Source organism: Sander vitreus, chromosome 19, assembly GCF_031162955.1.
Source record: "Sander vitreus isolate 19-12246 chromosome 19, sanVit1, whole genome shotgun sequence".
NCBI lineage: Eukaryota > Metazoa > Chordata > Actinopteri > Perciformes > Percidae > Sander > Sander vitreus.
Genome location: NC_135873.1, coordinates 4,944,595 through 4,960,064, shown reverse-complemented (window position 1 = coordinate 4,960,064; position 15,470 = coordinate 4,944,595). Strand labels below are relative to the sequence as shown.

The 15,470-nt window shown below is 40.5% G+C and overlaps 1 protein-coding gene across 2 annotated transcripts in view; it reads right to left on the bottom strand.

Moving 5' to 3' along the window:
• The window catches only part of pacs1b (phosphofurin acidic cluster sorting protein 1b), a 56,516-nt gene that overhangs the window by 4,139 nt on the left and 36,907 nt on the right, over window positions 1-15,470 (bottom strand). Inside the window, exons 5-15 of one of the 2 annotated variants that reach the window (XM_078275952.1) lie at window positions 9,951-10,095; window positions 9,775-9,866; window positions 8,699-8,776; window positions 7,303-7,362; window positions 5,414-5,574; window positions 4,547-4,640; window positions 2,149-2,229; window positions 1,694-1,815; window positions 1,237-1,372; window positions 828-932; window positions 611-717 (exon numbers count right to left, since the gene is read on the bottom strand). In XM_078275952.1, coding sequence (XP_078132078.1) covers window positions 611-717; window positions 828-932; window positions 1,237-1,372; window positions 1,694-1,815; window positions 2,149-2,229; window positions 4,547-4,640; window positions 5,414-5,574; window positions 7,303-7,362; window positions 8,699-8,776; window positions 9,775-9,866; window positions 9,951-10,095 — 1,181 coding nt within the window. Of the gene's footprint in view, window positions 1-610; window positions 718-827; window positions 933-1,236; window positions 1,373-1,693; window positions 1,816-2,148; window positions 2,233-4,546; window positions 4,641-5,413; window positions 5,575-7,302; window positions 7,363-8,698; window positions 8,777-9,774; window positions 9,867-9,950; window positions 10,096-15,470 lie in introns of both variants that reach the window. The other variant, XM_078275951.1, reaches the window with a different exon arrangement.

Here is a 15,470-nt window from a genome sequence, read left to right as displayed (position 1 = left end):
TGAAAAACGCACATTTCTGTATAAAACCAAAAAACATCGAGCCTCTACCATTAACATATTTTTCTCAGATTGGATGTTTACAAGATGTATAATGATCCCTTTTTGAAGTTCACTGTTATTTACCAGTTTGTATCTTAACCACCATTGCTTCATTTTTCTTTATCCCTATTTTCCCTTAAATACTTTTGGCAAAGTCCAATAAAGTAAACTCAATATTGTGTATGTATGTATGTATGTATGTATGTATGTATGTGAGAGAGAGAGAGAGAGAGAGAGAGAGAGAGAGAGAGACAAAATAGGGTGAGGAGGAGAAAAAGGGAGAGATAGGAGAGGCATAAAAAGTATTGTTTTGGCATAAAAAGAAGTCAAGTTATAGATGTGGAGTCATAAGGGCAAAGATGAGGAGGAGGGAGAGATGTGGAGGACGAAGGAGAAGAAGAGAAAAAAGGTCAAACAGAGAAACAGAAGACAGAAAATAGAAAAAATAAGGCTTAGAGCAGGAAATAAGACAAAGAAAAGGAGTCATCCTGCAAACCATCTGTATGCAGATACACATAATGTGTGTGTTTCTGCGTGTGTGTGAATGTTAGCTTTTCACAAAAACACTCACAATTTCTGGATGCGAGTGAGCACAGCTGACAGCACCGCCTGGATTTCAGCCGACGAACACGTGCAGACCACCGGGTGCCTCTGTACCTGGAGCTGCTCTGCAACATACTGCAACGCACAGTAAAAGCAGGTTTAGATGCATGATGAAAAACACCCACCAGTTGTTGTTAGGGAAATGCTTTACACACACACACACACACACACACACACACACTTACCTGACCCTGCCAGTCAGTGCCGTTGACCAAGATCAGGCTCTCTGGGAGCGCGGAGTCCGACAACAGAATATGGTTCAGCTGGTCGTACACTGCCTTCCTCAGGAGCTACACACACACACACACACACACACACACATACACATACACACACACACACACACACACACACACACACACACACACACAGTACAGTACATAAACCCTCTCTTCAGATGACTCAGCAGCACATGCTTCAGGCAGGTCGGAGATTATCAGGATGCATTTGTGTTCTTTATTTTGAAAAGGCAAGAAGGGAGCGAGTAGAGGAAGACACAGAGCAAAGGCATGTTGGGGCAACGTGATGATGTATGTCCGAGGTTAGAATGATGCTGTAGCTTATGTTAAGATCCTGGAAAGGATGCTAACTTACCGGCGTGCTGTGTCCCAGCTCCGGGGATCTCTCCGAGTCTGAGCTGTTGGTCCGTTCACTCAAGGGTTTGGACAGCTGTCTCTCCTTCATGGGAGTGCTAATGCGCTTTTGTCTGGGCGTGTGGCCCCCATCCAACCTGGGAGGGGGGGAAGAGACACACAACATGGTTAAAAAAAACAGGCTAAAATTTCTTTAAAATGCAGGGAGCTCCCCTCCTAAAAAAGCCCAGTCTGCTCTGAGTGGTCAGTGTTTCTGGGACCTTTAACTTATGTGTTTTATTCTAGGCCTCAACAGACAAAGAAAGAATGTCAGTGATCTCTAACAACAGTAAAGCCAAAAATATTAAGTTTGCTCAAAATATTTAGCCATAAATGAATAACACATTCAAATGAAATGAAATCTCTTGCAGTTTGTCCCCATGTGAGTTTTCTTTTTGTAGTATGGGGTGATTTGTTACCTTGGTGATGGCATGGCCTGAATTTCACTTTTGCTGCTCTTCAGAGGTGTACGGGGTTTCTCTGCTACTGACACCATGATGCAGGGGCCCACCTCCGCAAACAGCTCCTGATCTGTTAGCTCCTACACACACACACACACACACACACACACACACACACACACACACACACACACACACACACACACACACACACACACACACACACACACACACACACACACACAGTGTCAGAAAAAAGAGATACTGGCAATCCTAAAGCAATCTTCTAAAGACACTTCATCACTTTGCACCCCATTCTTCTGTTCTCTCCGTCTCTCTCAATCTGTCTCACTTACTGCACAGATGGCAGCGAATCCCCCCTCGAAGTGATATTAACAAAGATCCCGACACACCATTAACTCTCTCTACTTCACACACACACACACACACACACACACACACACAAGTCTTACCAGTGTGTCGGTCTCAGACAGAGCCTCCTCCAGGTTGCGGCTGCGAGAGTGTTTCATCTTCTCTAAAGCAGGCTGCTCCCCCTGCTGGTAAGACAAGGGAGCAACAGTCAGTCTACAGGCTTAAAGGTCCAGTGTGTAACGTGTTTAGTTGTTCATTATCAAAATCTGTGTTGCCCGTTCACAAACCTGTCCTTTTTCATGAATATTTATCACCACCATCAATTTCAAGTATTCCTTTTGGCTTGAAATTTTACAATTGCATTCACATGAACTGGGGTATTTGCTCCATATTCATGCGCCATCTTGAAATACGTTAGCCGGTAAGGGACATACAGGACATACTGTTCCGGCTTTCGTGTTTTCGCTGTCACATAAACTCACAGGTGATGCTAATGCTGCTAATGGGTATCGTAGCTTCCCGGCCCCGGCAAGTTTGAAGAAGGAAACATGGAGGACCACACGGATTCAAAATCCAAATTTCAGGAACAGGAGTCTTCTTCTTCGCCCAGAAAAAGAAAAAGGATACCGAAACGAGCAAGAGACCAGCTTTTTGAAGCGTGAAGGCTACCGTAGCTGTAATACGTACTTTGAACTGCGTGGCGCGAGAGAGGTGATTGCGATATATGATCTCAACGCTAGATGGGAGACATTCCTACACATTGGACCTTTAATGAGACTCGACATTTAGTATATAAAACTATAACAGAATTTATTATACAGCAACGGGGGAAAAAACATCCTAACCATTCTAACATAACAGCAAAATATATTAGTTTTCTCCACTACTTTACGCAATATGCAGTTATTCATTTTCACACTAATAAATGGGATTTAAAACTATTTACTGAAATGAAAGCAGAGTTTTCCCACTAAAAACATCTTTTTAGGAAGTGTGCAGACACTAGTCACAACACAAAAAGGCTTACTTCAGTATTACTATGAAAGAGGGAACTGCAGCGGTTTGAATGCAGCCGAGACATCCAGGGAAATCCATTCAGCACGAGATTCAAAACACTTTTTATTGAGCAGATGGCGACTGTGAAAGACGCTATTGGATTTCTGCTCCATTAAGGAAACGTTTCTGAAATGTTCTATTTGCACACTGTCTCCCTGCATGGCGATTTTCATTGGCGTCAAATTTGGGACGTTTATCTCATCAATGCAGAGTTGCATGCTGTTTTCAAGCTTATGCTGCTTCAATTTGTGGTGCATTGTTACACTTATTATGTGTTTTATGTTACTGTATGGTATTGAGTGCCACGTGGAAACTGTGAGTGTGAAGCACTTTGTGAAATTAGTAATTAGGTTAAGACTATGTCAATAAAGTCTATTGTCTACTTATTATAACATTCAAATGACTCCTAAACCACGGGGTGAGGCATGACATTACAGCAACAACTGCCACGATGCATAAAAGGGTTGAATGAAATGTAAAAGAACAAAAGCAAAAACCACTACAGAGAAGAAAAGAGAAAGAAAAACAATACAAAAAAATGCAATCCAAAATCTCCGATCAAAACTAAATTAATTGGAGGCTAAAACAGAAAAAGGTTTGAAAGTTTAAGCTCAATAATAACCTCAATAATCTAAAAAATGTTTTGGTTTATAATCCCTTAAAATAATCTGTGACCACTCATCACAGATTATATATGTTGACTGGTTGTGACCAAATAGTGTTTATTACTTCTCAGATTGTTTAATTATAATGTTAATTAATATTAATTATAATTTGTGCAACAAAGTTTAAAGTCTGTACAAATCACTGTTTACATTTTTATTTTTTTTCCCCATCAATCAGCCCATCCCCCTCCCAGATGCCCAACAACTCACCCCATGAGTACACAAATAGTAAAAAAACAAATAGATAAAAGACAAAAATTAAGCAAACACATGTATGGCAAGAATAGCAATACTAAACAGCTGAAAAATAAGTAAATAAATGTCAAAATAAAATAAAGTACAAAAATAAGAGCAAGAATTAAGCAATGTTCTAGGTCAGGCTCAGGATATATTCCATGGTTGTTGTAGAGTTAAAACACACACACACACACACACACACACACACACACACACACACACACACACACACACACAATTCAGATTGTTTAATTTAACAATACTTTTAAAAAAGCCTTTTGGGTGTCACAAGGTAAATCGGCTCTAGGTGTGTATTGCACCTGTAACACGTGTCTTTTGTACATAGTTTAAATGAGGTCTTGTCTGGAGTCATTTGCCTTTGGGAACAATAAAGAGTTACTGCACTCAGCTCCCAGTGAGACCGAGGTAAAAAACAAACAGTTCAGGTTTTCCTAAGTGTCACATGAACTCCCCACAGCTCACATAAATTACTGCTGATGCTGCAGCTGCTGCTTCCTCCTCTTGGATATAAGTTACTCACCGGGCTGAAAGTGTCTCGACCCAAACTGCCTTTGCTGTTCAGGCTGCCGATCTCCGTCTGGGAGCTGGACTGAGACATTCCCTCAAAGAAGGGCCTGAACACACACACAGACACAAACATTAGAAAATAAAAGTGTGACTTTTGTTGTTTTGTCGTTTTGAATTGTCATGGTAGGAAAAGCACAGGTGTCATAATAATGTTAATATGATTAAAACTTAAGAGAACTGTAGCATTGTATTATGAGGATAATGTTTATTTATATTGCTCCTTTGTTTTTTTAGGTTTCATAGCACTACATTATAACACCATCAAATAGTGCTGTTTTGAGTGCTTTGTTATATTTTGAGGAAGAATTGAGGCTGAGATCACAGGAAAGGACTAAAAATAAGTTTGAAGACCCATTTAAAAATGGTTTATCCGCTACTCTCTGACTCTGTTATTGACCTCTTAAGAACAAACCTTTCCGGGGGTCGTAAAAAAAGGGATTATAGATTTTTGATGCATTCAGTTACTCTGACTTAAAAAACTTCCTAAATCTATGCTTGAAAGAAATCATTGGGAATTGGGTTGTTTATTATTATATTTGAAAAATATTCTTTTTTAAGTTAAGGTTTAGGTCAGCTGACTCAATTCTGGTTCATTGAAACCTCAAATAAACTTTAATATTTGACTGCAGTGAGCAGTCTTCACCAACAGAGGGGGCTCTGAATTGTCAATGCAAACAGTAAGTCCCATTGGTGTTTGCATTGTCGAGCATGCAGAACCAAAGTGTTTGTAAGTACAGTGGTAGACATGTCCAGGTAGGCGACTATGTTGTGTACTGTAGGTGTGTGATCTGTCATATTACACCTGTGCCTGTGCCGTTACCTTAGCTTAGGTTTGGGTGTGCTGAGGATGCTGTCGGTCTCCTCCATCTCAGGCCCGCTGTCGCTGGGGTTGTACATCTCCAGACTGTCATAGAGCTCGTCCAGGTCCTCCTCCACCTCCTGGATCTGCTCCCTCGACACGTGCTCCAGGCCAAAACCAACCTAGACGAGACGCAGAGGAGACAAGTAAACAACCTGACAGAGTAAAAACTGGTACTGCAGCTTTTATCAGTTCTGTTCAAACATATAGAAACTATAAAAAGTGCCAACTTAACAACCTGCACCCATGAACAGTAGGTCTGGGTATCGTTCTAAAACTTGACTTTGATGCCGGTTCCTGGACGATCATTACCAATTTATAAAATCCATTTTAACAAAGACAATGCCGTAACAAAGAAATTACAACATTATGGATGCATAACATAATGTTTTTCCTGCGTGCCTCTACGACATGTAATGTTGGACAGCCAAAGGGCAGGATTATTAGATCTTTGTAGAAGCATGCTGCATGCTTATTGTCTCACTGACGCTGATGATTTTTACTCCTTAGGTATTGAAATTTGGAACTGAATGATGAGGCATTTCTCGATACTCGATACTAAGGAGGAAATTCGGTCGGTGCCTAAAAAGTATCGAATTTGGTACCCTGCCCTACTGAGCAGTAATAACCTCCCTTCAGTGGAGAGATATGTTGATTCTAGTCTATTTCCTCGACGTTCCACTTCCGGGATTGCTCCGGTGAAGGAAATTCCGCCGGATGCATGTCTTTTCATCGATGTCCGTTTCCTTCCGCTTCCTTTGTGTTGGAATTCTAAACTCCGGTGGATTTCTGAGGACTATGGTTAACTGCTCCTCAGATCTCTGCAGGGTAAATCCAGACAGCTAGCTAGACTATCTGTCCAATCTGAGTTTTCTTTCACACGACAAAAACAGCTTTTGAACGTACGGTACACGTTCCACCTTACCGAGGCTATTTTGCAGCAGCTTGATTGGTTTAAAGAAATGCAAATAAACCAGAGCATGTTTTTCTCCCATCCCGGAATGCTGTATGGACTAGCCAGACCCTCCTCCGCAGCGCTGTGGAGGGAGGTCTGGCAATGCGAGACTATGTTGATTCCAACAGTAATACTAAACACAGCCAGTTTTCCATGTTGACATCAACATGTACCTACAAGTCTCTGCAAGTCTGAGATGAGATTTCAGAGGAAGTGAACGAAGCGAGATGTTTACATGACACAGTGACCTGTTCAACATCAGCTCAGCCAGGATTCTCATAAAGTACAATACACAGTAGCAACACTAAGAATGCACCAATCCTGCTCTTTGTTTCATTTAAAACCTGTTTTACCTTAAATGGATTAATCGTAAAGGCTCATGTACATGTAAGAAATAGCCTAAACATCAATATACAGTATGTTTTTATATAAGTTTTCATGTAGAAATGTTGAGGGTTAGTTCGTTTTTGACCTGGTATACAACAGCATAAAACCAGATAAAAGAAATAAAAGAGATGTGACAGGAGAGGTCGAGAAACTACAGGCGGCACAAAAAAATACTGAACTAATTATATACAACATGATTCAACAAAATGCATATAAAATAAATGGCAATAAGAAACGTGAACGAACGTAAACTGATGATTAAAAACATATTTATATGCACACTTCAGAAGCACATAAACACATTAAACACATTTCTGTTCTATTTTTATGGACAATGTTTAGTGTCTCAGCTGAATATCAGCTGTTCTGCCACATCACTCCCACACACCTCGCCGTGTCTTCAAAGCCAAAACTGAAATACATTTTGACTTGTCGCAAATACACGCTCTGATCCTTGCGTGTGAAGTGGAAGCGTGTGATATCAGAAGGCAAAAGCCGAAGCACCTACCTCATCAGTGACTTTAAACCTTTTCAGCAAGGCGACAAACTTCTGCTTGATGTTGGGTTGCTGTGGAGAAAGAAAGAGGACAACATGAAACGCTCAGGAGATGGATGCTCATATTTCTGTGTCGCTGTGTGTGTGTGTGTGTGTGTGTGTGTGTGTGTGTGTGTGTGTGTGTGAGACGTAGAAAGAGATGACAAGAGCTTTTCAAGCTTGATGACTCAAAAAAGCAGCAGTTAATATGGCACTACCAGGCCATATCATATATCTTGTGTTATTAAACTGGAATATGTAAGAGCGTGCATGTTTTTTGAAGTTGTGAGGTCAACACCTACCAAGGGTTGTTTATGTATTGAACAAGCTGAGTTATTTAAAAAGAAAGGTATAGTGCTAGTTAAAATGTATTACTAGTAACTCAGCAGCTTAGGGTTTGCATTTGAAGTCTGGAAAACATGACCGTTAGCTAGACTGTATTATTCTATAAAAGGCAGTGGATCTACAGCTGCATGAATTTACTTTTGGCCCACATTTTTCCAACATTGACCTTTTAAGTTGATATGGCAATGGCAGCAGTTACGGAGCAACATTATCAATCATTTGGAGTTGTGTTTTAGCTCTGTTTTAGGTCTCTACCGACTCCTGAAAAAAATATCTGGCTCTTTAGCTTCTAAATGCTCCTCTATGTTCACCAGCCAGTCACTAACTGTGTCCGTCTGCTGTTTGGTGCTTAGCAGGAAGTGCACAGAAGGTTTTACTGCAGCCAAAAATGACTGAGAGCACTGAGAGTGAACCAAAACAGTCAAGTTGCGGGCCAGACAGCTAAACAGTAAAGCAACAGTTCGTATTGTGTGTTGTCCTCAGGCGGTGATGTTGGAGAGCAACAGTGACAATCTAACCAAGACACGCACGCACGCACGCACGCACACACACACACACACACACACACACACACACACACACACACACACCTTTTAAATTGCAATTCCTTTCTAATTTTCAGGATTGGTGTACATCTGTGTTCCTGCTGAGTGTGTGAGTGTGTGTGTGTGTGTGCGCGCGCATGTGTGTGTGTGTGTGTGTGTGCGTTTGCATGCATGTGCGCGAGCGTGTCTTGGTTAGATTGTCACTGCTGCTCTCCAGCAGCAGAAATGGATTTATAAAAAAAATAACAACAGAGGGAGGGAGGGAAAGGAGCAGATGAGGAGGAGAGGTTGAATGAGGTGAGGCAAGAGGCAGATGAGGGAGAAGGTTGGGGAGTCTAGTAAAATCAAATTCATTTAAAAGGGCTTTTTCACAAAGCAGGTTTGCTGCAAATTGCTTTTTTAGACAAAACAAGCAGGTACAGATGGAAAACAGATCGATGGAGTGAGGATGGGTGAGGTGAGAGAGGTGTTTTTCTTACTCTGGTGATGGCGGCATTGGAAGGGAGCTTGCGCCTCGGCTTCTTCTTTCTCACCTCGTCTTCTTCGTCATAAAGGTACTGAGAGACGGAAAAGGAAAAAAGTGGGGAGAGGAGGGAGAGAAAAAGTGGAAGCCGGGAGAAGGAGGAAAGCAAGAGAAGAAGGAGAAGAGATTAACTCTGGGTAATTAACTTGGGTTTTAAAGGACAAGGCTGATGATTTTTTCTTACTGTCAACAAATCCCATTTAAAGACCAAAAACAACAATGCATTGATCCCACAAACAACTTAAGTCTGTGAACTTCTATAGTTGCACTTGGCGACTCTGTATGCTATGTAATCCATTCCACAAACACTGTCCGGGTGCTGCAGATAAGCAGTAGTGCAAATGTAGTACGTTAATCCTCAGTTTAAAATAGACCCAAATAAATGCACTATTTATTCTTGTTTGGGTAACGTTTGATAAAAATTTCAGTGCCCAGCTGTTTTGAAAGACTTAAAAAAATGAAACTAAATGTTTGTGAGCCATTTTCAAAGGCTTAAATTAACATTTAGTCGAAACCAGGAGCCACATTTAGGTTAGGGAAGTCAGGAAGTTTAGAGATACAGCCTAAGGTAATTTCATGATTTTTTTTCCATTGTTTCTAAAAGTTATTATAACACTGTACCTATCAAAGTACTGCTGAGGTCATGATGACATTGCTACAACATGAGCGGTCAGACGATTTAGCAGGTTGTAAACAGGCCGACCGATTTTTAGTTTGAGGTGAAACCAAAAGTAAATGCCTGAAATGTCGAAATGCGTGTTTTTTAAAACCTGGATGATTGTCTGACCTCTCATGCTTCTTCACCAGTCTAACTTCTTTTTAGCCAATTGTTGCCGTGGTCTCAGATCTCAGTAATTAACTCGGTGACTATAATGTTATTGCGGCCAGAACTACAAAAGAAAAAGATCCTTATTAAATAGCAGCTGAGAACGATTTACTCTTTTTGCCTTTATTCTTCCGTGTCTCACTGTTCTGGAGGACCCCCTCCCCCCACATCACAGAACAAACTTGTTTACACTTTTCCAAACACACCTGTCCATGAATGGGGTCGTCGCTGCCCTCCTGTTCTGACGAGTAGCTCTCCTCCTCCTCTTCGGAGTAGTTGTCGATGTCTGGGGAGCGATCTGGAGAGACAGAGGACGTGTGAGGAGAGGAGGACAGACACAGATAGAGAGCGAGAGACACATGTGGTAAGATGATTTGCTTACCAGACATCTTTGCTTTAGGTCCCTCGTGGTCGATGGGCTGGCTAGATAGTGAGTAGACTCTGATTTCAGCGACGGGCACCGAGGCGTCCTTCAGCTGGCTGTGGAGCCCCAGGACCTGGGCCCCCTCACTGGGGTGCTGCATCACCTGGACGTAGAAAAAAAACAGCCAATGTTGGAGTGAGTGGCATTAAATCTAGTGCTACATCCAGTGGTGGAAGAAGTATCCTTTACTTAAAAAAAGTACTAATACCACATTGTAAAAATGCTATGTTACAAGTAAAAGTTCTGCATTGAAAATGTTACATAAGTAAAAGTATGTAAGTATCATCAGGAAAATGTACTTTAAGTATTACAAGTAAAAGTACTCTCAATGCAGAAAAATCCTCACATTTTAGAAACTGGAAACGATCCAAACAGTTGTGTGTTTGATGGTCTAATCATTTCAGCTGCACTTGTAGGCCGTTATATTGTTGGGAGATTTAATTTGTAATAGAGCATCATATTTTATAAACTACATGTGTTTTGTGTGCAAAAATCTTAATTTGTAAAGTAACTAGTAACTAAAGCTGTCAGATTAATGTAGTGGAGTAAGTAAAAAGTGGCATGAAAAGAAAAGACTAAAGTAAAATAAGTACCTCAAATGTGTACAGTACTTGAGCAAATGTACTTAAGTTACATTCCACCACTGGCTACATCCTACAACTTTTACAAAAAAAGCAAGATGATGCCGTGTTCTTCCCATGATGCTTTTAAACATTTAAAAATAGCAAATTGGGGGCAGCACAAAGAAAATATAATGGAATTTATTTATTTATTTCATTGAGTCAAATGCAAAATGCAGCCATTAAAACCAGGAAAAAAAATATAAAAATACTAGATGGTAACTAGTCTCATACAACGATAGAATATTTTACCTCCACTTGAGTAAATAACATATTTATTGAGAATACAAATAGGCATTCTATGTCATTGATGGACGTTGATTTCCAAGTATCTATCTATATTTCTGAACGAGCCCCGATGTGGTTTGAATTAACTACTGATTTTAAATGGATTACAATTATGATGATTGCAATCATGGTTCTCTCATACACACCACAGGAACATGATTTAAACGCCATTACGGGAAGAGGTGAAGGGGAAGAGACGGATGAAAGAGAATGAAAGAAAAGCTGTGTAGACAGAGAGAAATACAGAGAGACAGGTTAGGCAGTGAGAGAAGAAAGGAGGACAGACGAGGTGAAGAGGTTCATAAAGGAACAAGAAGAAAAAAAGGAGGCTGAAGGAGATAAACAGAAATAGCGTCAGGGATTAACAAAACCAGAAGCTTTCACCGGTCACGACACAGAAAACATCAACATGTGAAGCATCCATTTCTCTGTGCTGCTGCAGCAAACCGCAGCGTCGCGTCTCCTGTGTGAGTGTTTGTGCATCTAACTGAGTGACATCCAGCCTCTCTCAGCAGTCTGGTCACACTCGAAGAGTTAATGAAGTCTGAGCAGCTTATTATGGAGACAGCCTGAGACACACATTAAAGAGAGACATTTCTGCTGTACATCCGTTCGCTTGGCTGAGGTTCAGCTAACCTGCTTCAGATGCTACTGTATAAATGCTGCTGGTAGCTCTCCAAAGCCTCCTGCAGCAGCATTTTAAGCATTCTCCAGTCAGAAAGACAATTATGCAAATCTGACGAGGCAAAAATCAGATGCAATATACATATTTAATGAGAAACACTGATGTAATCGCCAATTTTCACCATGAAGAGCCTAAATCCACTGATGGTTCATCTTCTGAAACTCTGCCACTGCTTCTTAAAATCCATTAAAAAGAGCCCACAGAGTTAAACTATTGCATTGACTAATGCAATGCATTATGCAGTCATTTGTTTTCTAAAAACATACTTTCATCACGCAGATAATTACAGCGTTTAAATGTGACTTTTTTGACTTTCCATTACTGCAAGGACATTATGTGCAAAATTAGAGGCGGAGCGATCTGAAGTTGTGCAAATGCTAGTGAAATGGACAAACCTCAATGATTCCATGATTTTACATAATTAAGTCATGTTAGGAAAAAATGTAGTAAAAGTGTTAAATAATGACTGTAAGTTGTTTTTAATGTATTTCTGAAGAAAAAGGTACAGCAAAATTGTCTGGCTACTAAAGACCTTTATGGGTATTGATTGACTGATTGACTAATAAACTGCAGTAACAAAACTGTTCCTTCCTAAAAAGTCCCCGTAAAATAAAAGATGATTTCTCAGCATCATTAAAAGCACATGCACGATAAATGAAAAAAAAAACACATTTTAGACCCCGTCATTTTTATGTGATCTCACTCTCCTTTACTTCTTGTAAAATAATGTTTCTTTAGTGGTGACATCATGGCGCACATAAAAGTAACAACCAGTAATAACATTAGATTTTTTAACAACCTTCCTTCACCAGTGACTGAAGGAAGGTCAAACGTTTCAAAGAGACACAATTATGTGCAGAGTTTGCCCCCCCGTTTCCTTTTCTTGTCTACTTTTAAAATAAATAACACTAGCTTTCTCTCACAAAGTTGAACAAGCAATTAAATGCACTCTTGCTCTATTCAGTACACTCGATTTTGCTGCTAGTCTCGTTTGGTGTGACATGACCAGTAGCTTAAGGTGGCTAATGTTAGCCAACTTTAGATGGATGCTGTTTAATTGACATTAATGAGTACATTTGCTGACTTTATGGCTTGTGCTAACATGAAGCTGGCTTTATAAGCAAAGCAAAGGGTTAACTGACATCCAGCTGTAGACACAACTTATCCCTATTTTGCTATGTCTCAATATTGAATAGGACACTGCCGCCGTGCCATGTTTATGTATATCCATACAGAGCGGTGATTGCTGTGAACAGGAGGTTTGCAGTGTAATGGGTTTTGCTAGAAGTACATTACCGAAAAGGAGACAATCTTTCTTCAACTTCCTTAAAAGTTGTCCATACTCAACAATCGCCACCGACAACAGAAACGTGCAGGAGAAAACACGACTAGAACTGGAACCAGTGGTCAATTAATCTAGAAGTCATTCGGAAGAAAATGAATCAACTATACTTTGGTAATCGGTTCATTGTTTTTTTTTGTCATTTTTCGAGCAAAAATGCTGGTTCTTGCTTCTCAAATTTGAAGAATTGCTGCTTGTTTTTAATCATACGGTATATGATGGTAAATTATTATTATTATTTTTACTTTTGGACTGTTGGCTGGATAAAACAATCACTATAGACTCTGTAAAGTTGTGATGGGCGTTTTTCACTACGTTTTGATGTTTCATACACTTAAACGGTAAATCAAGAAATAAATCAGCAGATTAACTAATAATGAAAATAATTGGCAACTCTACCCATAACGCAGATATATAAATCCAGCTACATTTCAGTGTGTTGCAGATAAACACAATGATTTCTTTAAAAGCAACAGACTCAAGAGAATCGTGGGAAATGAGGGCCAATTCAACGTGCAATTGTTCTGATTTGTGGCTGTGCTTTTGCAATGTTTTCTTTGTAAAGCATTCCTGGCTCAGCAGTTCATCCTCACAATACCTGCTGGCTCAGTGGAAACTACACGTCGTATAAAATAAGTGCCATCAAAATGACATTTCTTTGTGACTTCTGATGAGTTCATACAGTCCTGAGTGTGTCCCCTATAGCATACTATTTTTCTGACAGACACACAGAGCTCTGGGCAGCGTTCAGACTCTTACTGTGCCTGTGAAGGAAATGAGTTTGAACCCATCATGCGTACGAGTCTGCATTTGTGTCCTTTGCCCTCTGCAAAGCACAACCTGTCTGCTGAAAGCGCTTCTTGAATAACATTTGACTTCATTTTACATGCAGAGGCAGCCTCACATAGCCAGCAGGCCAAATACTGGAGCAACACACTATTTTGGATTTAAAAAAAACATTTTCTATGGAGTTTGGCTTAGAGTTCGCAAGAACTATTTCTTTATTCATGTCCTTGATAAAATATTCATACTAAACTACTACTTCATTAAGTCTGTATTGGTGTGCTTTTCTGTTTGTTTTGTGGTGAGAGCAGTTTGTTCAAGGTTTTATATACTGTAAATAATTCTGACTTCACTATGAAGCCACCGGACATTCATAAAGCCCAAGGGACATCCACATGTGCACACACAACAGACAGACACACACCAGAACTCACAACCCTTTTATAAAAAGGTTTCATAATGTGAGAGACGGAGAGTTGCGAGAAGCTTTTGGCAGAAGAGGATAAAATTTAATTGGGAATTTGATTCATGGCGACATTTATGGCAGCCAAGAAGAGAACGCCAGGCCAGAGATTGAACTCTGAGTTTTATTTTAAGGTGCACTTGCCTGAATTGGGTTTGGATGAAGGTTGGCACTAAATACGCTTTGAGAGGCGCCGCTGTGAATAAAAGTTTCCGAATGATAAAAGAAGGGATATGGAGGAATAGATCTGCATGAGAGAAGACCAACCTTTATATTCTGTTGATATCAGGTTCAAAATCACATTGTGAGGACACTTAATGAAACAAAGTTAAACCGAGATTGGACTGAAGCAGAAGGCAGAGGCTGCATGTTTAAGGAAATGAGCCTGTGACCGGTGGTTTGTTGGGGTCGACAGCTCAGATCAGCTGGGACGTTTGTGTGGCTGAAGAGGACGAGCGTCCGCTGACTCAACAACTCGCAGCTTGACCTCTATCTGCTGCTGTGGAGGTGCTGAAAGTACCGAGCAGTTGTAAAGAGGAGCCTCTCCTCCATCTATCCTGCAACAATGTGCAAATTAACTGCTTTTTGGTTCCGTTGGTTGGTTCCAGGATTTCTTTTACAGGAGCAGATTACTTAAACCCATTTTCAAATGGATTTTTTTGGCCCTGTGAATACAAACGCTCTCCTTGAATTAGTCCTCTTAAAACAAGAAGTCAAGTCTAGAGCTGAAAGTTAGTCGACTAATCGATTCATCAATCAACAGTGATAATCACCAACTATTTTGAAAATCAAACAATTTATACGTTCCCTCGTTTCAGCTTGTGAGTATTTGTTGCTTTTCTTTGGTTTATCTGATAGTTAATGGAACATTTATTGGTTTTAGACTGTCAGAAAAAAAAGCAACATAAATCTATCATGTTAGGTTTTAGGAAATCGTGATGAGGATTGAAAAAAAATCAAATGAAGCCAACGTGGAAGTGCCAAAAACTGCAGTTTGGTTTTGGTCTCTATTGCTAAGTAGGGTGGGGATGGGGGTGGGGGGGGCTTCATAAATAACTAAGGACATGCTGCTTTGAGGTGACAGGTGGGTGCCTTCACAGGACACTGTAGGCTTCATTTGGCCGGCCTCAGCTCCATCCACGCGCCACCTCTTTGCCCATGTTTGGATTAGCCGGGACGTCAGGCACTGCAAAGATGGCGCAGCCTGGAGGCACCAGGACCCGCCCACTTTAAGCATCATTTTGTCTCGTCAGTAACCTATTGCTGGCATCACAGAGACTACGTTCATATTGTATAC